We start from the raw sequence: 25,044 nt of genomic DNA, 5'->3' as shown, positions 1-25,044 counted from the left end.
GTTCCTTCAAACAGAATTTTGACTTCCAGTTTTAAAATCAGTCTGAAACCTTTGGCCATTGTAAAGTCACAACGAATATATAATGACACTATGATGCTTACAGCACATGCGCTCAGGGAGAGAAAGACTGCTGTTTAGAGATCTGCTGCAATCGAACTCAAATACTGGCAAAAATAAAGCAAGACGACCAGAGACTCCATTGGGAACTATCTAAATCTGTAACAACGTAAACTGTATTGGGGAAAATACATTGCCACTAGGAGTGCATGGCTTAGAAATTGGATCATGCAGCGCCCGTTTTTCAGGTGAAAATGGGCGTTGAAGGCTTCATTCCGCACCAGGAATGCGCCGCATGCCATATTGGTTAGATCGTCCAGGATGGCCGCCTGAAACAGGCGTTAGGCCCATTGTCTATGAAAATTTCTGAAACTGCTTCGCAACTAACAGCAGCATGCGCTGCACATGCTGAGGTCTGTTTACTCAGGCACACAACAACCAAACCAGTGGTCTGTAAAGGGACTGCTGGAGGCTGCCACCAAAAAGGTAAGTAGAACCTTTACTTTCTTACCTATATGTGGAGCCAGAAGGAGCAGAATTGATCTTCCTGGCTTCACATTAAAACTAGAGGCTGCTGCCAACTACTGTTCGCCCTCCTCCTGATCTCCTTCTCCCTGAACTCACGATACGTCCGGTGCTAGCGTCATCGCCGGCCAATTTTCCATTTTGCGGCTGGCGTACGACCGGCATCCCAGCATACTGGTCATGAAAGAGGACTAATTTTGCGTGGTCCTCTTACTCATTGTGTTTGCCAAAGTCAGGCGCGAACCAATCTCTAGGCCCTTGATTCTCCAAAACCTCCGAACAGCGTGAAGTTTCAGCAATCAGATAAAACAACAGGGAATCAGGAAAGACAAACAGATCAGTAACTGTAGGGATTTTCTTCAAGGAGAGCACCTAAGAAGTTAAGGGTGCAGTAGGGAGGAACCAAGTTGAAAGAGAACACCTGTGTGAAACACTGTAGATGACAAAGGGAGTATCCCAAAAAAGCCAAATTTAAAAATACCCATGGGAAGTACTGGGTAAAATAAAGCACTTTTAGGGATGTCAAAATTAAAAGAGGACACCAGATAGAAGGAAAATCATAAAGGAGCACCTGGGTTTATAAAAAAAGTTAGAACAAAAGGGAGCAACAGGAGAAATATAACGAGGAAGAGAAACACCCGAGAAGGAAAAATATGATGAAGACCTTGAGGTTTGTTTGCTGTGGGACGTTCATAAATTTTTAAAAAGCCAGATGCAATAGAGGGGAGAAGAGATTTAAAAACTGCCTGTTAACCAGTGAGCTTAAAGAAAGAGTTATGGCCGGAGAGAGCAAGATACAGGATCTTAATAGGGCAGACAAAAGCGAAGGGATTTTTGAGGGCGAGTGGATAGTATTAGATTCAGTAAGTGAGTCATTTCAGATAAGTGACAGAGTCAGGCTAGCAAAAAAATGACTCACAAATTATTTTTCACAGTACTGTCATGTAAAATATCTCTACCACTCCCTGCAATTAATAATGCAGCTGGTTCCTAACCAACATACAGCTTCTGTAGAGCACAGAAGCCTGTTTCAGGCTCTCTGTACTACATTTTATTTAACAATTACATAGGAACATAGGAACAGGAGTAGGCCATTCAGCCCCTCGTGCCTGCTCCGCCATTTGATAAGATCATGGCTGATCTGTGATCTAACTCCATACACCTGCCTTTGGCCCATATCCCTTAATACCTTTGGTTGCCAAAAAGCTATCCATCTCACATTTAAATTTAGCAATTGAGCTAGTATCAATTGCCGTTTGCGGAAGAGAGTTCCAAACTTCTACCGCCCTTTGTGTGTCGAAATGTTTTCTAATCTCGCTCCTGAAAGGTCTGGCTCTAATTTTTAGACTGTGCCCCCTACTCCTAAAATCCCCAACCAGCGGAAATAGTTTCTCTCTATCCACCCTATCTGTTCCCCTTAATATCTTATAAACTTCGATCAGATCACCCCTTAACCATCGAAACTCCAGAGAATACAACCCCAATTTGTGTAATCTCTCCTTGTAAGTTAACCCTTGAAGTCCGGGTATCATTCTTGTAAACCTACGCTGCACTCCCTCCAAGGCCAATATGTCCTTCCAAAGGTGCGGTGCCCAGAACTGCTCACAGTACTCCAGGTGCGGTCTAACCAGGGTTTTGTATAGCTGCAGCATAACTTCTGCCCCCTTGTACTCTAGTCCTCTCGATATAAAGGCCAGCATTCCATTAGCCTTTTTGATTATTTTCTGAACCTGTTCATGACACTTCAATGATCTATGTATCTGAACCCCTAAGTCCCTTTGGACATCCACAGTTTTTAACATTTTACCATTTAGAAAGTACCCTGTTCTATCCTTTTTTGATCCAAAGTGGATGACCTCACATTTGTCTACATTGAATTCCATTTGCCACAGTTTTGCCTGTTCATCTAATCTATCAATATCGCTTTGTAATTTTATGTTTTCATCTACACTGCTTACAATGCCACCAATCTGATATGAGACTTTCTGTGCCTTCATCTTTTTTTTTATTCGTTCACGGGATGTGGGCGTCGCTGGCAAAGCCGGCATTTATTGCCCATCCCTAATTGCCCTTGAGAAGGTGGTGGTGAGCCGCCTTCTTGAACCGCTGCAGTCCGTGTGGTGACGGTTCTCCCACAGTGCTGTTAGGAAGGGAGTTCCAGGATTTTGACCCAGCGACAATGAAGGAACGGCGATATATTTCCAAGTTGGGATGGTGTGTGACTTGGAGGGGAACGTGCAGGTGGTGTTGTTCCCATGCGCCTGCTGCCCTTGTCCTTCTAGGTGGTAGAGGTCGTGGGTTTGGGAGTTGCTGTCGAAGAAGCCTTGGCGAGTTGCTGCAGTGCATCCTGTGGATGGTGCACACTGCAGCCACAGTGCGCCGGTGGTGAAGGGAGTGAATGTTTAGGGTGGTGGATGGGGTGCCAATCAAGTGGGCTGCTTTATCTTGGATGGTGTCGAGCTTCTTGAGTGTTGTTGGAGCTGCACTCATCCAGGCAAGTGGAGAGTATTGCATCACACTCCTGACTTGTGCCTTGTAGATGGTGAAAAGGCTTTGGGGAGTCAGGAGGTGAGTCACTCGCCGCAGAATACCCAGCCTCTGACCTGCTCTCGTAGCCACAGTATTTATATGGCTGGTCCAGTTAGGTTTCTGGTCAATGGTGACCCCCAGGATGTTAATGGTGGGGGATTCGGCGATGGTAATGCTGTTGAATGTCAAGGGGAGGTGGTTAGACTCTCTCGTGTTGGAGATGGTCATTGCCTGGCACTTATCTGGCGCGAATGTTACTTGCCACTTATCAACCCAAGCCTGGATGTTGTCCAGGTCTTGCTGCATGCAGGCTCGGCCTGCTTCATTATCTGAGGGGTTGCGAATGGAACTGAACACTGTGCAGTCATCAGCGAACATCCCCATTTCTGACCTTATGATGGAGGGAAGGTCATTGATGAAGCAGCTGAAGATGGTTGGGCCTAGGACACTGCCCTGAGGAACTCCTGCAGCAATGCCCTGGGGCTGAGATGCTTGGCCTCCAACAACCACTACCATCTTCCTTTGTGCTAGGTATGACTCCAGCCACTGGAGAGTTTTCCCCCTGATTCCCATTGACTTCAATTTTACTAGGGCTCCTTGGTGCCACACTCGGTCAAATGCTGCCTTGATGTCAAGGGCAGTCACTCTCACCTCACCTCTGGAATTCAGCTCTTTTGTCCATGTTTGGACCAAGGCTGTAATGAGGTCTGGAGCCGAGTGGTCCTGGCGGAACCCAAACTGAGCATCGGTGAGCAGGTTATTGGTGAGTAAGTGCCGCTTGATAGCACGGTCGACGACACCTTCCATCACTTTGCTGATGATTGAGAGTAGACTGATGGGGCGGTAATTGGCCGGATTGGATTTGTCTTGCTTTTTGCTCTAAGTCGTTAAGAAATATTGTGAATAATTGAGGCCCCAAGACAGATCCCTGCGGGACTCCACTAGTCACATCCTGCCAATGTGAGTACCTTCCCATTATGCCTACTCTCTGTCGCCTTTCGCTCAGCCAACTTCCTAACCAAGTCCATACTTTTCCCTCGATTCCATGGACTTCTATTTTAGCTAACAGTCTCTTATGTGGGACCTTATCAAATGCCTTCTGGAAGTCCATATAAATAACATCCATTGACATTCCCCCTCCCACTACTTTAGTCACCTCTTCAAAAGATTCAATCAGGTTTGTCAGGCACGACCTACCTTTCACGAATCCATGCTGGCTCTCTCTGACGAACTGATTACATCTAAACAAAATGTTATTTGACTGCAAACTAATTAGACTTCAAGATATTGTTATCTTCAATTCAATCCAGGGGTAGCTTTCACTAGTTGGATAAAATGGGACCGATTTTACATTTGGTTAGGATTGAGTATTTCTGTGTATGTGTGGATCAGGAATTCTATACAATGAGAGTGAATAGAAACAATTGCACAGTACCACAAAATGTAGGATCCCCGATAGCAAGTCCCTATTTTACCTGTTCCATTAAAGGAAGTGCCAAGTTTTGGCTGGGCATTCCTCCATAAAGAATGATTCACCTCAGCCATACCTGTTCATTTACTAGAAGCATGAAGAGCAGCAGTAGCAGACAGAAAAGAGCAGGTCACTTCTGTTCACTCAGGGAATTAAACAAAATGGAGAGCAGAGAAAAGACAACCTAAAGTATGACAAAAATAATAATGTTTGGATTACATATGTGCATCCCTCCCCCGTTCCTGAAGAACTAACTCTTGCTGGGGTATGGTTCTACGGGTGTCAGCTGCCTTCTGACAACATGCCAGGCTAGTTGACCATGGAGGACATCACGGACAAACTGCATCAAGTCATCACTTAACATCTAATATGTGCAATTTTCAGCAGGATTAAGAGCGGGAAATGTCAGGGGTGGCGAGACCTGTTTTAGTACCAATACCACCACCCTAGCTGAGATCAACTAACAAGGAATTGAACCTGTTCTGTACAGCTTCGTTACACAATGGAAGCAATGGTGGAGCTTACATGTGTGTTTCTGAAACCATTGACAAGAGGGCAGCTTAAATTCAGAAAGTCTTGCAGTGATTAAGTCATTGATTTAATCCCTTTATGATGTCACATTCCCCCCCACCCCCCGCCCCAACAACTAATGCATCATGGCTATCTGCATCCACTATGCTGCTTCTGACTGGGAAACCCCTGCCTTCTAAAAGAAAATGGCATAAGCCAGAACAACTTCTGCTACATGTAACAGTTGCATCTTTCATAATACAGGTGGGAGTAATTCCAATAGATACTATTTTATCTCAGCATTTGGGCAACAAACATGTGATCTTCAGGCAAAAATTCCTCTATGCATTATTTGTCCCAAGATCATGAACACATTTATAAAGAACATGATTACAATTTCCCTACTGCAGTGAATAAAAACGCAACACACGTGTAAGGTTAGAAATGACCTTTAGCTTAACAAGTCAAGAAGTTGGCTCACCACCACCTTCTCAAGGGCAATCAAGGATGGGCAATAAATGCTGACCTTGTCAGCCATGCCCACATCCCATGAACGAATAAAAAAAAAGTTCATCTGTTATTTTATGCAGTTAGCGCTTGTGTTAAAACAGTGAACAGAGGAATGTCATATCAATGTATTAAGCATTCATCCACTAATACTGGCAACAGTAATATTGGAAACAATCATTTCCACACTGTAGGGTGTTAGATTACACAGGTGTGTACTACAAGTGTAACAGATATCAAAGAATTATTTTTACGCACTGTATGTATTATGAAATACATTTAGTATGTTTCCACACGTATTGTACAAATTGTAAGTCTGTATCAGGGACTTTTACTAAGGATAGCCACAGACACTCAGTATATTAAGTTAATTAGCTTGTGGGGGGTTTTTGTAGACCCACAGCTCACTTTTTGTTCGAGACGACTGTGCGGGCCGCCTTCTCCCAGAGAGAGAAGAGCCCATCTATATTGATGAGGTTAAGTACCTTGCCATTGTCCCATGTCGTTAGCATCACTAACCATCTACTCTTGATGAGGGTAAATGTCTTGCCATTATCTCAGCAAGTTGATGATGTCAGGTCAGGTGCCGGACCAGTCGGGATCCCTTTTAGCAAGCTGATGGACTACGTCTGGCCTCACTATCTATGCTGAGGATGTTTAGCAGGACTTTCTGCTAAACAGTGTATAAAAATACAGCTCAACCAGAAGGTGCGGCATAGAAGATCCCTCCAGAGACAGCAGACTAGGTTTGTTAAGGCAAATGTGCTGGCAGGAGCCCCATTCCCATGTTGGAAGAAGGAAAGAAGTCTGCAGAAGGCAGGATCCGCGGGATCCAAGAGGGTGGGGGCCATGAGGGCCACGGGAAGCGAGAGGCCAAGGCACGAGCTCTACCCAGAGTGGAAGTGGGTAATGTATCTCCAGTTTCCATCCAGTAAACTACTGTTTAAATACTGGGCGTATTAAACTGTTCTTCGTAATAAAGTACGTGCCATCGTAACCAGTTGGGGTTGACTCGAATCTTTTGGAACCGGGAAGTGAGTAGTGGAGCAGGGGCTCCCCAAGCAGTCACGTAGACTGTGTATCTATTCCCAATAAATTGGCAAGCGCAGGCAGGAGTTGACCAACGGTGGTTTTGTTGGATGTCTAGTACTTTGTTGTGAAGATAGGCTTAGGACATTTTCACCTAGCCATTGAAGGGTCCAAGTAGGGAACCAAAAGGGTGTGTGGGCAACAATTGTTGTTCACCAGCAGTATTAGCGCCGAGATGGTGGACATCATGCCGGAGGCCGTGGCATGCCACGAGAAAGTCTTGGACCAGGGAAGGTCCAAGCTGCAGCAGCAACTCGTGATATTTTTGGCAGTCCCCGATGGGAGATCATATGGGCAGGCCATACAGTGGATACAGAAACAGGTAGAGAACCCCTCCAGGGATCCCTCCTAGGTTTGTTAAGGCAGACGTGCTGGCATGAGCCCCACGCCCATGTCTGAAGAAGGAAAGAAGTCTGCAGAAGGCAGAATCCGCAGGATCCAAGAGGGTGGGGGCCGTGAGGACCGCGAGCAACACAAGGCCAAGGTGCGAGCTCTACTACCCAGAGTGGAAACAGGTGATATAGTTCCAATTTCCATTCTGTAAACTGCTGCTTACATACAGAGTGTATTAAACTGTTCTTCGTAATAAAGTACGTGCCTCCGTAACCAATTGGGGGTCGACTTGAATCTTTTCGTACCAGGAAGTGGGTAGTGGAGCAGGGGCTCCCCAAGCTATCACGAAGACCATATATCTATTCCCAATAAATTGGCTTCATCCACTAATATTGGCAACAGTAATTTCCACGCTGTATGGGTTAAATATTAAACTGTACACATAGGTGAAAAAGGATACATGTTTTGATTTATAAGAGACCCGGTCTGCTTATGGAAACTAGCCTTGAACACGAGTGTTGGGAAAGAGCCCAAACTCTAACAGTGGTAAATAAGCTCCTAAGTGTTTATGTGGGTGGGGGATTCCACTGGATGACTGCAAATTATTTCTCTGTGAATCTGCAGTAAAGTTGGAACAATTAATCTTATAGTGTCACTGTCACTATACATTACTAATGTGGAGTACACTGGCAGTCAGAGTTTCCATTGATACCCACTATTGCAACAATAATGGAATAGAGTAAAATCGTCTCACAAAATGAACAGTTTGTATTAGAAGAACAAAGCAAGATACAACTGAAAAGCTATTACGGCAATAATCTTAAGTTGGGACTAAAAAATGATCGTAGACCTCTCCATCTTCACTCTTGTGATTCTGAACCCACTCAAATTAATTACTGCCTGTTGATCACTGTCTTGTACCTACTATATATTTCTCTATATCGGCTAACAAAGTACATCCCAATATCATCTCCTGACCAAACATGAGGCATATAAGCAGGAGCTGACTATATTGCTATCTGCAACAATTCCCCGGCAGTGTGTGCAACTAGAAGGTAAACTGAACATGGGAAAAGCCAACAACTTGCTGTATTTATAGACTATACAGAATAACATACTGTTTGCAGAGTGTTGGAACAAAGGAACAGAAGCCAGAGTTGAGGTGCCCTTGATAAACTACTTGAACTTTGTTTGTAGTCAGTTTTCCAGCCTTATTTTGCACTGTAGATCATGTCTCATCCTGTACATCTCAAAGTGACTCCATTCACTGCAATGGCACCCAGCATTTCAGACTAATTTGGGAATCGCTCTGGACCTCCCTGACATTGCAATACTTTCCACTGGCACATATGCAGCATTAGTGTGTAAATCAATCATTCAGGATCAGTTCCCATTGCGTATGCTACCATTGAAATGATTGGATCTACTTTGAGACAAGCATGGGCTGCTCCAATGACAGTATTTTCTGACAAGCAACATACATGTATGTTAATATTTTCCTTTCAAATGGAGTGGGAAGTCAGCACTTTGAACAGAAAATGCTCTTAGATTTTCATTTCCGGTTGAAGTAATGTACAATATATGGAGAACAATTGAGGAGAAACCATTTCTCATGATGAATATTTCTCACTGCACCCCACGAATACTTGTAGGCAGTGTCTCACTTGTAGAATAGAACATCTCATCAAGTATCCTCTACATTGTTTGGGGGTTTTATGAACACATTCAGACCTGCCAAATAGGCCCATTTCAACTTTCTAGTAAACACCTCAAGAGGTGAAAAAATTTGAGAAGCACCACAGATGAAAACCAGTTCTGGCTGCTGGTCTTCAGGTCTGGAAGACATCCAGGCACTATGGTCAAACTGGAGCTCACATCGTCCACCTGCAGTATCTCATCTTAAAAGGTGTATGAAAGAGAAAGCTCAACTGTATCATCCAATGGAGCAATCACTTGCCAATAGACAGTCAGAAGAGAGTTTTTGGAAAAGGGTCACATTAAACCCTTGTGGACTTAATCTATACTATTGTTGTGATGTTTGGTATCTTCTTCAACAGCACCTCCCAAACCCATGACGACTACCACCTAGAAGGACAAGAGCAGCAGGCGCATGAGAACACCACTACCTGCACGTTCCCCTCCAAGTCACACACCATACCGACTTAGAAATATATCGCTGTTCCTTCATCGTCACTGGGTCAAAATCCTGGAACTCTCTACCCAACAGCACTGGAGAACCTTCACCACACGGACTGCAGTGGTTCAAGAAGGCAGCTCACCACCACCTTCTCAAGAGCAATTAGGGATGGGCAATAAATGCTGGCCTTGCCAGCGACGTCCACATCCCATGAATGAATAAAAAAAAATCTTGCTTTGTATTTTTGCTTCTATACATTATTTCATCTGTAAATAAATGTGACAAAATAATTTTAGCCTATGCTGCTTAGTTATTTTTTGCCTTCTAGGGTGACAGAAAAATGTAATGGGCAACACACACATTCTCCGGTAAGTGATTTACCAGTATTCCAGGTTAATTAAACATGGGGGCACTATCCCATGCTCGATGGTGAATAAAGATACAGGTTTCAGTTCATTCGGGACTCTGTTTATGGAAATGGTGGTCTAGCCCTGAATACGAGAAAAGTTTTGAGAAATAAACCTCGAACTGTAGCAAGCGGACCAGATGGTCCCAAGTTCAACCCCCTGCTGTGCAGAGTTACTTTATCTCTGTAGGAAAGGCAATGGAGGTGCTAGTATTGGCTTCAGCATCCTGGGCAAGAGAGGGCAAAATCATCCACAGTTCCCACTCCCGATGGTTCTCCCCTGACCCTTGCTAGAAAAGATTGATTGTCAGATGTCACGTTTCAGGATGTTTCGACCATTTTTCCCACAGAAAAGATTTGAAAATATGACTTACTCTTTTTTTTAAGCAAAAGTGCACTCTCAAGTTTTAAAAAAAGGTTCCCAGATGAAAGGGTGGTTAGTATGCTAAATAGACTTTGTTTTCCCCAAACAATAAGTGATTTGTCAGCTCTCTGGGTAATCAAAATGAACCTTACACTTAGTATGTTGGAAAATTGTAAACAATTTTACAACACCAAGTTATAGTCCAGCAATTTTATTTCAAATTCACAAGCTTTCGGAGACTTCCTCCTTCCTCCTTCCTCAGGTATACCTGAGGAAGGAGGAAGTCTCCGAAAGCTTGTGAATTTAAAATAAAATTGCTGGACTATAACTTGGTGTTGTAAAATTGTTTACAATTGTCAACCCCAGTCCATCACCGGCATCTCCACATTATGTTGGAAAACCCTTTGATTGCTCTCTGTGCAGAGAGAGGCCCCAGTAAAGGCAGGCACAGAAAAAAAAAGGGACGGCAGGAAGAGAAAGTTCTGCCCTAAGCTGCAAGCCAGATGCAGAGAGATATACTGTTTTAAGTTAAGTAGGATGACCCACTGATATGGGGAAGCGTAGCGTGTGGATTATGTTATTTCATTACATGTTGACACATTGAAATAAGTGAACATAGCAATCCTCATCTCACCAAGTATTCACTTGGTCCACCTTCAGAGAGATTGAAGAAATACACATGCAAAGGACACAAATACTCATTCTAGATCGCTATTGTTACCTCTCTGGGTTACGCTATTGTACAAGGAAGCATAGGGCAGCGTGACTCAACTCCTGTAAAAGAAAGACGCTTAAGACTCCTTACAGGAGCCATAGGCGCCACTGAACCTAAGAAGGTATCTACGGCAGGCTATAATTTGGAAGATCAGGCAAGGACAGATTGAATTCAACTGAGATTCCCCCTTCCCTGTTAAATAGCCTGCCAACACCTACATCAAGGATCACATGTGAAGAGTGGCTACTTGAACAAAGTACAAGTGGCCAGCAGCACTCACTGAGCCAACTGGCAGGACCCAATGCCCACAAGAGAGGAGGGGGTGGGAAGAGGTGGAAGGAAGTTCGTTTTTTTAAAAAAGCTTGCAATAGGATTAAAACCAACAGTTGCTGGAACTTTGCCCAACCTTCTATTAACGTTTTACTGCAATAATCTACTGATTGTGACAGAGTAGCTTTAAATCAAGAGTTCAAGGGAGGGTATACTTCATTTTTCAACTGAGCGCAAGTTGTCAGAAGGGTGTTGTAGATTTGCGTTGTTTCATCTGTCAATCAGGTTTCTTTTGGTTTAATCAGGGCTGTCCTGTGCAATCTCTGTGGATGTGTTCATTGGACCAGCGTTATATTGATGACTCAATGCAGACTGAGCAACAACTTTGCCAAATGGTGGGAAATGTGTGATCACCTTTAATGTTCTTATCCCCTCCCTCCCTGACAAGTCGGCCGTCAGTCACAATCTATTTCATGCCAGGCTTGTGATCGCTTCCAGCTTTAAGCCTTCTGACCCTTGCGGTCTCATCATCCGGATGAAGCTCGCTTTGAACTGGAAGAGGAAAGTAATCGTTCTTTTGCTGCCTGCAACCAGCTCTGTTGTCACGTTTTTTTCATTTTAGTTTTCTTTTTTTGTAAATTATTGTTTCCTCTCTCTCTCGATGCAAATGGCAGAGCCGAAGGGGAAGCGGCAGAAAACCTGCCTCCCCATCTGCTCCTTCCATCTGCCGGTGCCTGGAACCCGAGTGAAGCAGAACTACCCGCCGACCGTGGAGGAGGCGGTCTGCGGGCTCATCACGCTCTTCTACGAGGTCTCCTACCGCTTCCAGGCTCTGGTAAGGCGGCAGGACTGCGCGGGTCTGCCGGGAGGAGGGAGATTCCGGGGGGGTGGGGGTTCGGAGCCATGCAATCCTAGAAAGGTGACAGCACGGAAGGAGGCCATTCAGCCCATCGAGTCCGTGCCGGCTGTACGCAAGAGCAATCCAGCTAGTCTCACTTCCCTCTTCCCCCCCCCCCCCCCAATCCTCTGCTCCCCTCAGCACTGTTGGAGGAGAAGGGGGGGGGAAAGAGATGTGGCTGCTCCCTCCACCACCCGGTCTTGTACGGGGTGGGGGGGTGGGGGGGGAAGAGGAGGGAAGAGAGGTGTTTGCTCCCCCCACCCCCTGGGTCTTGTACAGGGTGGGGGGAGGAGGGAAGAGAGGTGTTTGCTCACCCCACCCCCTGGGTCTTGTACGGGGTGTGGGAGGGGAGAGGAGGGAGGAGAGGTGTTTGCTCCACCCCCCCCCCTTCCCCCAGACTGGGTCTTGTACTGGGGGGAGGGGAGGGAAGCGAGGCATCTGCTCCATCCCCCCACGGACTAGGTCTTGTACTGGTGAGGGGAAAAGAGAGGTGCCTGCTCCATCACCCTGGTCTGGGTCATGAGTACTGACCAATGGAACTGGTACTTTAGTTAACGTAACTGGGGTCACCACTGAGATTGTGGGCAATAGATCCCTACAATGAGACCTGTTTAATACAAGATCTTGGGACACAATGCTGTAGGAAAGGGAGGGTGATGGACTGAGAGAGTTTGTGCTGGAATGGGGCAGAGATAGTCATTTTAAACAAAAGGTGCCAATAATGGGGGGAAATGTTAGAGTGAAATTTCTGACCCAGTAGAACCGGACACATTGCAAACCCATTTTAAAAATGTGAACCTTTCTTTTCAATTCAGTGAGTTACACAAAGTAAGTTACATTTTAAACCAAAATGAATGAACAAAGTGTGTGCTATGTAGAGTATTGAGGATGTCTCTAGGGTCAGCAATAAAACGACCTCGCCCCAAAATAGGTTTTATAATGCTTGTAAATTAAGGGTGCGTTTATCCTGCAATTTTAGTATTATTGACTCCAGAGGAGACTGGAATGAGACTCCCTGAAGGAAGATTTGACACTGCACCAGGTATAACTTCAGTGCAAAAACGAGGGCTTACAAAGTGCCCAAGGGGTCCTTTGAAATTCCTGGGAACTTTATAAATCTATGCAGTATTTCAGAGAGTGGGCACTCCCACCTGTCATCTCAAAACATTTACAAATGTAATACACGCACATAGCTCACAGCTAGTGAAGGAAATTCAAATAAGTTTCAGGTGGGAGCCAGACAATATAAACAAGATACTGCTTTGCTCCAACCTGCACTGTAGTGACCAATCTCATACTTTAGTTACAGTATAAACGTACCCAAGTCTCAGCGCAATATACAGTGCCATTACTATCTTTCATTCATTAGTTCTATGATTGCTTTCATTCAGAATTAGATTGCAATACAACACAGGAGGCACTGGAGAACACTGTATGCTTTGACCCAACTTCAGTCACCGAGGAGCTGTATTTACTGTAAAGCAAAGTTTGTTTGGGCAGTAGAAGTGCACTGAATTGGAAATAAATGGAGATGGTTTGAAAAAGGAGCAATTACATAATGTGTCTGCTGGAGCATTCCAGATTAGCAATACAGGATTGGCCTATTTGTTTTTGAAAATATACTGCACCACACCAACTATTGTGCATATGGGAGGAGCTGATCTGAGCAATAGTCAACTATAAGTAGCCAGTGAATCCTACAGTAAATATTTAATGATTTTTCCAGGAACTGCATAGGTATTAACTGAAAAAGTTCATAGTTGATTAAAAGCTGCTGCTATACTACAGATACTATTTGGCAACTGGTAGATGCCCATTGCTATAGTTAGTTGGCAGACCTAAGTTACACTACCTCAGTCTGCTCAGTCATGAGAGGGTTTGCTCATTTTTAATGTTAGAGTGGATGGGAGCATCACTTATCTCAGAACATTAAATGGCTTACATATAGAGAAACATATAAAATTCTAACAGGACTAGACAGACTAGATGCAGGGAGGATGTTCCCGATGGCTTGGGAGTCCAGAACCAGGGGTCACAGTCTCAGGATACAGGGTATGCCATTTAGAACCGAGATGAGGAGAAATTTCTTCACTCAGAGGGTGGTGAACCTGTGGAATTCTCTACCACAGAAGGCAGTGGAGGCCAAGTCATTAGATGTATTCAAGAAGGAGATAGATATATTTCTTAATGCTAAAGGGATATGGGGAAAAAGCAGGAACAGGGTACTGAGTTAGACTATCAGCCATGATCATTTTGAATGGTGGAGAAGGGCCGAATGGCCTACTCTTGCTCCTATTTTCTATGTTTCTATGTTAAAAGTGCCCAGCTGGCCCTTGGGAGTTACACCACACTCGTGTGCAAGTGGTGCTAGACTACCTACTGAAGATCGCCATCATGGTTCCTGGTTTATGCTGCCATCTTTTATCGATGTATACCTGAAACCAGTTTACATTAACATGAAACATAATGGAACATCAGTCTAAAAGCATTTCAAGATGCTCCTCTGAGGTCCTAGTTGGTAAAGGCAATGGACAGTTTAGTACCAAACCATACATAGCAGAAGATTGCAGATTTGATTTTTTGCTCTGTGCTGAGTTAGCTGATCTAAATGAGGGCATCAGTTGCAGCATCACAAAAGGCCATAGCACCCCAGAGAGAAGGGGAATTTATCCAGGGTTCCAGCTTCTGACCCCTAACCTGGTACTCCAGCTGGGAAGTTCTCATGTATCTGTGCACTTCGAATGAAAGTGAGATTGGGCTGATTGAATAGTGTGTGGACACTCACCGTCTCAATTAAAACAAAGAATAGCCACTTGGTCAAGGTACTGCAGGGCTGCTGAGTCCATCAAATTGAACTCTAACAAATATTAGCACCTTCAGAACGGGAGCAAAAACATGGGGAGAAACTTAAGTCTGACTATCAAGAACTTTCTGCTAAGATTTTTGGTTTCCATGCCACTGCAGTGGGTAAACTCAATGCCATTAGATCAATTTTGAATTAAAAATAACACTCCATATTGCAGATTCTTCCACAGGAGACCTAACAAACTATTGTTACCATGGTTGACAGATTCCCACTGTTATCTGAACTTACAATAATATTTACATAGCACCTTTAACATAGAAGAATCTCCATTGCTTTACTGTTGGGAGTCAGACCTGAGCAGGAGTAGGAGGGAGATTGGAGAAGTGGTAAAAGACATTGTCAAATAGGTAGATCTTAAGGCGATTTTGAAGGAGGGCGAAGAGATGTCACAAGGTAACAAGTTAAAGGAGAGAGCATGGTGGCAGATGACTGACGTTCTGTCACTGGTGCACAGTGGAAGGAGGGGGAAAACACATAGAGCAGAAGACAAGACTGAAGGAGGTTACATAATAGGGAGGAGCAAGAATACAGAGGGATGCGTAGGCACTGGTGAAGATTTTGAAATTCATGCACTCTGGGATGGGAGCCAATGGGGCTCAGCAAGGACAGAACCAGTTGGTGAGCAGAACTTCATCTGGGATAGGTTGCAGGCAGTAGAGTTTTGGATAAGTTGGAGTTTATGGAGAGTCGAGCTTGCGAGGCCCATTGGGGTTATTGGAAAAGTTGAGTCAGAAAGTAACAAAAACAGGAGTGAGGATTTCAGCAGAAATGGGGGTGTAATAGAATAGAGATAGGCAACATTTCAGAGGTGGAAGCAAGCGATCTGGTCAGAGACTGAATACAAGGTTTGAAACTCAACTCAAGATTGAGCAGGACCCAAAATTATACACACCAAGTTGAGCTTATGCAAGGATCCAGGAAGGAGGATAAAATCATGGGCTATGGCAAGAGGTGTTGGGTCACGGAGAAGTAGCTAAATGGTCATGTGAGTTAGGAGGGGAGCCAAGCCAGCAGGAATTTTAGGGAAGAGCCGTCCTGTCCTGCACTATGGCCCAGTTTTCATCCCAGCCTTCATCCCAACCCTTGCTTACCTCCCTGTGCCCCAGGTGCATAGACTTTAAAATCTGCATTCTTCTCTTCAAATCACTCTACAGCATCACCCCACCCTATCTCTCCAACCGCCTCCAGCCTTATTCCCTCCTGCACCCTTCTATTCTTTGATTCTGACCTTTTATCAGCTTGTCTTTTCTTTGCCCCACCCTTGGTGGCACATTCTTCAGCCAACTCAGCCCTGCTCTCTGGAGTGCCCTCCCTAAACCCTCTTGTCTCTCCACTTCTTTCCACTGTTAAAAGACTCATCTTTTCAACCAAGCTTTCAATCACCTCTTATACCTCCATGGCTCTGTATTCATTGCTTTATTTATTTTATTCTCTGCAAAGTGCCTTGGGATAGTTTCTACATTTTAAAAGTGCTATATAAGTACAATTTGTGCTGTTATTATTGTTAGCATCATCCTTTTAGATGAGATGTTAAACCAAGGTCTTGACTTACTGTTCTGATGGTTCAGGTGGGTATTAAAGATCCCAGTGTACAATTCAAAGAGAACAGAGTTCTCCTGGACAACATTCCTCCCTCAACCAACACCACCAGAAACAGATTACTTGGTCGTTCATCTCATTATTGTTTGTGAAACCTTGTGCAAAATGGCTGTTGCACTTGCCTACATAACAACAGTCACTGCATTTCAAAATAATTATCATATGTGAAGCATTTTTGAGATGTTTCTGAGAGATGTAGTAGGATGCTGTATAAATACAAGTCTTTCCCTTCTTCTGTAACTAGCAGATCTCCTGTGGCATTGCTCTTAAATAATGTGGCTAAGAGAGAGAGTGTATGTGATATTAGAAGTATGTATAAAGTGGTAGGTCATTTTAATGTCAATGTTCACATATACTCACAGAGGAAGCATCCTAGCTGCAATGCTTTAGACCTGTATAACAGAACTAGCTGCCTTCCCAGTCAAGCTGCTCCAGTGCACCTATGCCACTGGCATCTACCTGACTATATGGAAAATTGTCTAGGTTGATCTTATCCACAAAAATACAGAATAAATCTAACTCAGCATATTACTGCCTCCTCCCAATCAACAGTGAAAGGAGTCATGAATAGTGCCATCAGATGGCACCTAATCACCAAGAACTTGTTCACTGATGCCTAGTTCGCATTCCACCAGAGAACCAAACCTCATCACAGCCTTGATCCAGATGTGAACAGAAGAGCTGAATGCCAGCGGAGAAGCGAGAGTAGCTGCCCTCAACATTAAGGTAGCACTCGATTGAATGTAGCACCAAGAGAAAACAGAGATCAATGTGGGTCCAGTGGCTGTTGTCATAGTTAATACACAAGAAAATGGATGTGGTTGTTGGAAGCCCATTATTGCACCCCTAAGTCATTGCTTCAGGAGTTCCTCAAGGAAGTGTCCTAAGCCCAACCATCTTCACCTACTTCATCAGTGACCTTCTCTCCATCATAAGATGGGGAGTGGGGCTGTTCACTGATGATTCTAGTGTTTTGCTGCATTCATACCTCCTCCAATACTGAAGTAGCCCATGTTAGCCTATAACTGGACCTGATCAACATCCAGGCTTAGGCCAATAAATGGCAGGTAATATTCATACCACATAAGTGCCAGCTCATGACCATTTCCAATAAGGAAAAAATCCAAACAGCTCCCCCTAACATTCAATGTCATTACCATCATGAACGACGGATAATGGGAGTCAAACCAGGAGAGCTTTGGAATTGCCATATCTGGAGGTAACAAAGGCATGGCTGAGGGTTTCAGTGGTAGATGGGCTGAGGTGGGGGCGGAGACAGGCAGTGTTAGAGTTGGAAATAGGTGGTCTTTGTGATGCAGGGAATATGGGGTGAGAAGCTCTGCTCAAGTTCAAATGGGACGCCGAGGTTGCAAACAGTCTGATTTAACCTGACAGTCGCTGGGGAAGGAGATGGAATTGGAGCCAAGGGTATGGAGTTTGTGGCTGGGGCCGAAGACACTGGCTTCAGTTTTCCCAATGTTTAGCTGGAAGAAATTGTGGCATATCCAAGATTGGATGTCAGACAACCAGTCTGACAATACAGTGGCAGTGGAGAGTTCAAGATAGGTGACAGGGGTAGTGTTGGGTGTCATCAGCTGACCCCATGGTCTGTGGATGATGTTATGAAGGGACAACATTTAGAAGATAATAATGAAACCAAGAATAGATCCTTGTGGGACTACACAGGTAACTGTGCCATTACCAAGCAAAGACTATTTCTAGGCTGCTGGTCTCTCGTTTTTTGATCCCATCCCTTAGGGTCTGGAGAGATCAGCTACACACTAAGGACCACTCCCCCTTGTCCTGTACAGTGACTGCAGGCTGCAGACAGACGGTGCAACATTAACAATTCCTCATTTACTATTACTGCGCAGATGCCTGTCCTAGTCACTTCAGTGCTTCATTCACAAAAAAAATCAACTTAAACCACTGCTGCAATTAGGATGGTCGCTTGAATTCTCCAAAAACATAGAAGCTTTCACTCTGGGAACAGTCACACAATTACTAAATGCTGCATCTTCAATCTTGAACAAAATTGAACTGTTAACAAACTGTAAACGCTAAGAATTTATCCAGTGCCTTCCCCTTCCTAAAGTGCCAGACACAGATCCATGTGTATACACGAAGTTAGTAACTGGGTCATCGGAAAATATTGCAATAAAATTGGAATGTTCTATCGTACAAAATACCTTCTACACACGTAACTTTTAAGATCCGCCTAACTGAATAAACGGCTAAAAACCACAGTAAAGTTTCCGCTTTGTGGTCTTTCATTCGAGTTAATTATAACATTTGTTGGGGTAAAAACAAACATCAGCGATTGTCATTGGGCCCTCGGATCTATTACAGCGGCTCTGAAATAGTAACCATGCTAGTAATTTAATAATCCATGCTGGTAATTTAATGATCCATTAAGCCAACTACAAGGCAATGCTGATCCCTCTTTCCAGCCACGGGGAGGGAGGAACGAGAAGTGCAAGCAGAAGGACAAGACCATCCAGCCTTCACTCCTAAACCCCTCGCCCGTTGGCGTTCCTCTCATATTATAGATTCCTTATTCACATCCATGAGTGAGACCTTTTATAATGCTGTACTTTTGTTTTTGGAACTGAACTTTTAGATTAGCAACTGATTGATCCCAACGCTTATCTGTTTTCTCAATATAATGTGACATAAAATAATGCTATCATTGTAATAAGAGCGTTAGGGTTTTCCTCACGCCTGGGGCTCAGATTTGGGCTCTAGCTGGTGATCAGTCGGCATGTCCATTGACCGTCACTCACTATATCTGCTTGGCGTTTCCTCCTTTTTCTCAGGCGGAGATTTTCGAACAAGATGACGTTGCCCTGCCCAGAGTTGCTGGCTATTTCCGGAAAGCAGCTGAAGAGGAGGAGAAGAACGCCGAAACCTTACTCGACTACCAGAAGGAGCGAGGGGGTTACTACTGCGCCAAGGACATTCAGGTATCAGCAAGTGGTCGGTAATCAGGCACCGCAGAAGCGACCCAGCAGCAGCGGGGTTAGCCGACTATCATAGCATATCATGTAGAGAGGACTGTGTCTCTCCAAAAGCGGTTAAATCTCAAATACATTAATCACTTAGCCAACATGTAATGTGACTTTTTTTCATTCCGAAATGTACCATTATCACTGTATCATCCCGCTCAATGTTATTTGTGTAACTGGAGAAACTATTAAAAAGCCCTACGGAAAACCCAAATACACTTTAATATGGTGTGCGTCAAAAGCCAATGTAACAAATTCTTGGGTCACTCAGGGAACCGTTAACTGACGGTAGATTGCGGTCTCTCTCCTAAAAAGTATTACCGCCCCTTGTTCTAAATCGGCAAGAAATTGCATTTTTGAAATAAGTTGATTTAGACAAATTGATCTCTCTATTCAAGAAAAAACAATGAATTATGTTTTTTTTCCCCATGAATTGTCATCTCAACGATCCTGTGGGAGGAAGGGGAAAGAAAGGGTGTTCCTATTATCAGATCTGGTTGGCCATTAGGTCAAATAGGGCAATAAAATGACACGAGTAGAATCACAGAATCATAGAAGTTACAACATGGAAACAGGCCCTTCGGCCCAACATGTCCATGTCGCCCAGTTTATACCACTAAGCTAGTCCCAATTTCCTGCACTTGGCCCATATCCCTCTATACCCATCTTACCCATGTAACTGTCCAAATGCTTTTTAATAGAATCATAGAAGTAAGGGAGAGACGAGGAGTAGAACCTTTGTTGTGATTCTGAAACCCATCTGGAACTGGTGCTTTATTCGATCAGGGTACATACGGAGAGGTCCCTTGGGTTCTGTAGGAGTAGGTAGAAGATGAAGAAACAAGCGACCATAAATGCGATAAACGCACGAAAACTTCAGTTTTCAATGTGCGTTCAGGACAGCTATGATGGTTATTGTACCGAGTTCTTTACTAACACTGACTTACCAACCAATAACCCAAAAGGTTCAGAGGATGTCAAACTGCGCGCCAAGCTCAGTCTATTTCTTTATTTCTTCCCCCTCCCCAGATGAAGTTTGGCTCCCATGTGCCGTGATAGCTCGACACTGCTTTGTTAATGATAGATGTAACTACTGCAAATTTATAGGGCGATACTGTGCCATCGACTGTGGAAAACACATCGAATATTAAATCCCAATAGTTCTCGTTATTTCACCTGTAGCCACAGCTGCTCCATCTTAATCAAATCAAAGTCCAGTCCAGCAGCGATTAAATGTCCAGGCGACAGTCCTTATGCATTCAGTCCTTAAACATTAAATGTGAACAAGAGTGCAGGAAAAATGCCGAGACCAACTCAACTTCAGTCTTTAAAAAAAAATAGGGCAACATGAAGTTGACAATTTAAGCAAGACCATAGCCATAGTTATGAGGAAGGAGTTGTTGGTCCGAGAATAGACCTGTACCCAGGATAAATTATCATCCCAAAACAAGACAAAAACTACTTTCGCAAATATGTCAGTGCATCATAAAAGATAGCAGATACATAAGAGTAATTATAAGGTCGAATCCCATCAGGGATTTTGAATGGGAGAAGGGGAACAATTAAGTACTTGGACGGTATTAATATCCACTAGCTCAGTCCGCTGTTACGTGGGATTTGGCAAAGAAAGAATTTGCATTTATATAGTGCCTTCCACGACCTCAGGACGTCCCAAAGCGCTTTACGGTCAATGAAATACTTTCTAAATATAATCACAGTATTCAGATATCACCTCCTAAATATTTACCAGAAGGTACAGACGCACAAGCAGGGACATTATAATTGACTCAATGGAAGTCCAAAAGATTCTTGTAATGGAAGCGTCTTCTTGGTGGTGAATTTCCGCAGGGCTTCTCCGATGGTCCGTCGTAACTTCGGCGGAAACCTCGGATATCCCTGGGGTTTCGTGACTTTTCTGCCGAAGTTGGGGCGGACAAGCGGGAGAACCCGCGAAATTAGTCTTCGTCATTTGACCTTTTTGGTACCAATGTTCCCTTGCAGAAACCCAGAACCGAGTCGGTCAAGAACATTCGCCAGGCGTTGGAGCTGACACTCCGCCAGTGGAAAACTGTGGCGACCTTCCTGGAAGAACTCTGTGCGCTGAGCAAAGGCTGCACGGACCCTCATACCACCAGCTTCATCAGGAAACGACTACTCGTGCCCAAAATCCAGCAAATCAAAGTGGTCGGCGACTTGATCACCAACGCCAACCGGCTGGGTTGTACAGACGAAGGGCAAGTCAGCTTTGGGGAGTACCTCATTGACCGGCTGCAGGAAGAGTTGGCGAGGCCTCCTCCCTGAGTTGGTCATCATTTGTATTACTTTTCATCAGCCAAAAGATCACAACTTTTCTATCTGCATTGCATCAAGTTCACTCCTTTGGGAAATTATTCCCCCTTTTCTAGATGAATGATTTAAACATCTCCCTTTTTTAAAAAAATTGAACCTCAATCGTGTTCCATTTGAAATTTATAAAAATAGATAAATCACAGTGAATAAAAGGTTATCAGTAAGTCTTGTATGCTCCATTAGGGCCCCGTGTAAACTGTACATTCGATTGGAATCAGCTCCAATACTGGAGTCATGTCCAATCTCCACAAACAACAGCGTGAGAAAAGGTTATCAGGAACGCGGCCCTCTTACAAAGAGAGTATTTAGGTACAAAGTCTCCAACTTTCTTCTTTATCCTTAAAAGGTAAACAATAACTGGAGGTGTGAACATGATTTTGATTCAAATATGCTCCCATCCTTTTACTCAAATACATTAGTTTTGTTACATATCCCCAGTCTATCTCCAGCTAATCTCGTCCCCGATATGGTCCATCTCCTAAAACGGGAATTTTATTACTTGCTAAAATCTAGCTAACTTTATACTGAGCTGAGGGATATTCTCTGCTGGGTTTTATAGGGGCGCCTTTTTCTCTGTATGCAATGTGGGCAATCCCAGTGAAGCCACAATATCATAGAACGGCCCTTTATTCCAAGGTTCAAATACAACACGAAGCTGCAACTACAAAAAACAAGACCATTATAAAATTTGTAGGATCTACCAAATGTCCTTACAAGCTTTTTTCGCTTGTAGTCCCTACAATTAGGCAAACGAAAGGGACCAACACACTTCAGCCTATATGGGTGGTATATTCGGTGCTACAGTAGGTTCCCTCGTGGGTCAAAATTTCACTACATTTATCTCCCGTCCTTAGGTTTTCAGACAGATTGTATGTTTCCACTTAATTTCAAAAATTTAGCTTTATATTTTTGCGACTACTTTTGATTAATAGACATCTATCGATCAACTTGCTCTAAAGGGCTATCTATGCAAAGTTATGGCAGCGCCTTCTTTGATAAACGGGTTTCCTAGCTGCACTTTCCTGCGTTAGGTAAAGCGGTGCAATACTGAATTGCTTTAAGATGTTCCACTGGAGTAATGATGTTGCGGTTCTTTGCAGTGTCTTGCACTAAACGTTTTGTTAAATAGACCCTGTAGATGGAGACTGCATCCCAATCAAGTGAGGTAGCTTATTGGGAAATGGGTATGAAATTATTTTATAAAGCCATGGGGATGTCGCGGGTAATATTCGGTTTTATTTTGTAAGTGGGCTCTAGATGTCCCCTCGCCTTTTGCCAACTCGAAGGATTAGATCTATAATCGTTTCCATTCAATCTAGTGGGAAACATTCACTACATTTGGATTCTGCCACTCTTTTCTCCTCCCTCCCCCCCAAAAAAAAATTGGGGAAACGATTTTTTAAAATTGAAAGTTAAAAGTTCTCCGCATCCGATAAGGTGGGGGGATTTGAACACGTCGCCAGTAGGGGAGCAGTGTGAGCTGACAGCTTACACTACATTGTCTCCCCCGCAGGGCCGATACCTTTGGGTCGGTTATCGTTTTTTAGCTCTTGTCTGCCTTCTTTCGGCATCCCAGCAGCACCTACAGTATTTGCAAGTGCGGGCACCCTTACAACTTAAAAAAAAACGAAAATGAAAATACAGTTTTATAACCTTTTAAGAAGGCTCTTTTGCCGAATGAATTTATTCTTGAGTTTTTTGAAAGCTATTTTCTAAATATTTTTCATACAGTTTTTTAAAAAAAAGGTATTTTCGCTGTCTTGCTCAATACTCCAATGAAGGAGGTGGTTTACAATTGATTCTGTAAGCTGTATTGTGGAACTGGTTACCAGCCTGTCCCTCTTCTATCTCGTTGACTGCTGTCAATGTTGAATGCCGATTTGTGAGGTAGAGATGCATTTTATTTGTAGATTGCTCTATGTGGGTTTATATGCTTTTACTGGTGGAATTCGTCTCATTTGTTTTACAATAAAGTAGATTATACACCTTGTACCTACTTGTACTCAGAATCGAATAGAGTCTGAGGAAAAAAAAAAGAGTGCGCTGCTCGTCAGTTTGTGTTATAAAATAGTCAAGTGCCACACAGGAGGCTGCACCTTCACCTCAAACATCTTTAACTCGCATTCAGTTAAAATTCGGGTCCGCAGAGCTTGGGGTCATGAAAATTTCACGGCTGTCTGCCTTAGTTGTTGATTTTTTAAAAATCAATATAATTCACCATAACACACACTATTCGGATTATTAGCGGTGAATAGATACCTCAGTTACAATCCAGTGAAGCTCTTTAGCCAGGTTTGTAAACTACCTCCACGGTTATAACTAACATCACCCACTCTTCAGAATCTCAGCGCTTTAAGGGTGTGACACCAAGTTATTGCTTGGTGTCAGCCAGCCAGCCTAACATATTTCACAAACGTGCTGTACAGTTAACTTTAAATAACCGGAGTACATAGATTCTAAAAGGCTGTGCGAGTTTTAGGTAAGCAGAAGGTGGCCGCTTCTGACGGAGAGAAGGTTGCACACAGATTAATCGCTCCGTTATTTCCGGCAGTCGAAGTTCTTCCCTTTGGAAAAGGAATAAAAAATATCGGAACCAGCCATGGAAAAGGTCTCGTGCAATGCCAGGAAGAGAAAGCGGAATCCGCAAAACTCCCAGTTTATCCAGTCCGGGACCTGACATTCCCGGACACTGCCCCGCTGTCAGAATCGAGCTGACATTCTCGTGTTTCGTTCCATTACCAGAATCATGATAATAATGACATGCAGTTATATATGGTGTATTTAACTTAGAGAAACGTCCTTTACAAAAACGTAAGGAAAACTGGATGCCGGGCCCAAGAAGAGATTAGGAGTGGCCAAAAACTTAGTCAAAAGAATGAGTTTCGAGGAGGGTTTTTAAAAGAGGTGAAGAGAGTTTTAGAGAGGGAATTTTTGGAGAGTGGGGCATAAGCACCACCGCCAATGGTAGGGTGAAGAGAGAGGGGATGCACAAAAGGCGAGAGGCAGAGGGACAGAGTTGCGAGAGTTTACACAAGAGAGTGGCGAGGCCATGAAGGGATTAAAACACAAGGATGAGAATTTAAATATGAGGGATTGGGGACCGAGCCAGTGAAGGGGTCGGATATGGGCAGCAGACTTTTGGATGAGCTGGAAGTTTAATGGAGGTAAGTGGATAGGAGGCCAGCCAGAAGAGCATTGGAATAACGGAGTCTGGAGGCGACAAAGGGATGGACGAGGCTTCCAATTAGTATTCCCAAGTACTGTTACCTTGCCAGGACTGTCAAGTACTAACTAGCTGTCGGGTCCTAGGTCAGAGCTTCCGTTCTTGGTCACTATCCCACATCAGTTACCAAGCTTGGGCACTATCCCTCCCCTCTTTGCCGTAAAATCTTCACCCTCGAGTAAAATCCAAAA

General features: G+C 43.9%; 1 protein-coding gene and 1 long non-coding RNA gene across 2 annotated transcripts in view; one reads left to right on the top strand and one right to left on the bottom strand.

Moving 5' to 3' along the window:
• LOC137327696 (uncharacterized) overlaps positions 1 to 25,044 on the bottom strand; it is a 333,654-nt gene that overhangs the window by 287,993 nt on the left and 20,617 nt on the right. The window lies entirely within an intron of this gene.
• Positions 11,371 to 23,620, top strand: zgc:172145 (Ferritin light chain, oocyte isoform-like). Its single transcript, XM_067993854.1, has 3 exons — positions 11,371 to 11,748; positions 19,093 to 19,239; positions 21,283 to 23,620. The coding sequence occupies exons 1-3, from the start codon at positions 11,575 to 11,577 to the stop codon at positions 21,580 to 21,582; spliced, it is 621 nt and encodes a 206-aa protein (XP_067849955.1). The 5' UTR covers positions 11,371 to 11,574; the 3' UTR covers positions 21,583 to 23,620.

This window comes from Heptranchias perlo, chromosome 12, assembly GCF_035084215.1.
Source record: "Heptranchias perlo isolate sHepPer1 chromosome 12, sHepPer1.hap1, whole genome shotgun sequence".
In the NCBI taxonomy this organism is placed as follows: domain Eukaryota; kingdom Metazoa; phylum Chordata; class Chondrichthyes; order Hexanchiformes; family Hexanchidae; genus Heptranchias; species Heptranchias perlo.
The sequence above is the reverse complement of the archived record's forward strand: the minus strand, read 5'-3'. Positions and strand labels throughout refer to the sequence as shown.

Coding starts and splice junctions, on each gene's coding strand:
- zgc:172145 (XM_067993854.1), top strand. CDS start 11,575: ATGCAAATGGCAGAGCCGAAGGGGAAGCGGCAGAAAACCTGCCTCCCC. Junction 11,749..19,092: donor CCTACCGCTTCCAGGCTCTG/GTAAGGCGGCAG, acceptor CCTTTTTCTCAG/GCGGAGATTTTCGAACAAGA. Junction 19,240..21,282: donor ACTGCGCCAAGGACATTCAG/GTATCAGCAAGT, acceptor GTTCCCTTGCAG/AAACCCAGAACCGAGTCGGT.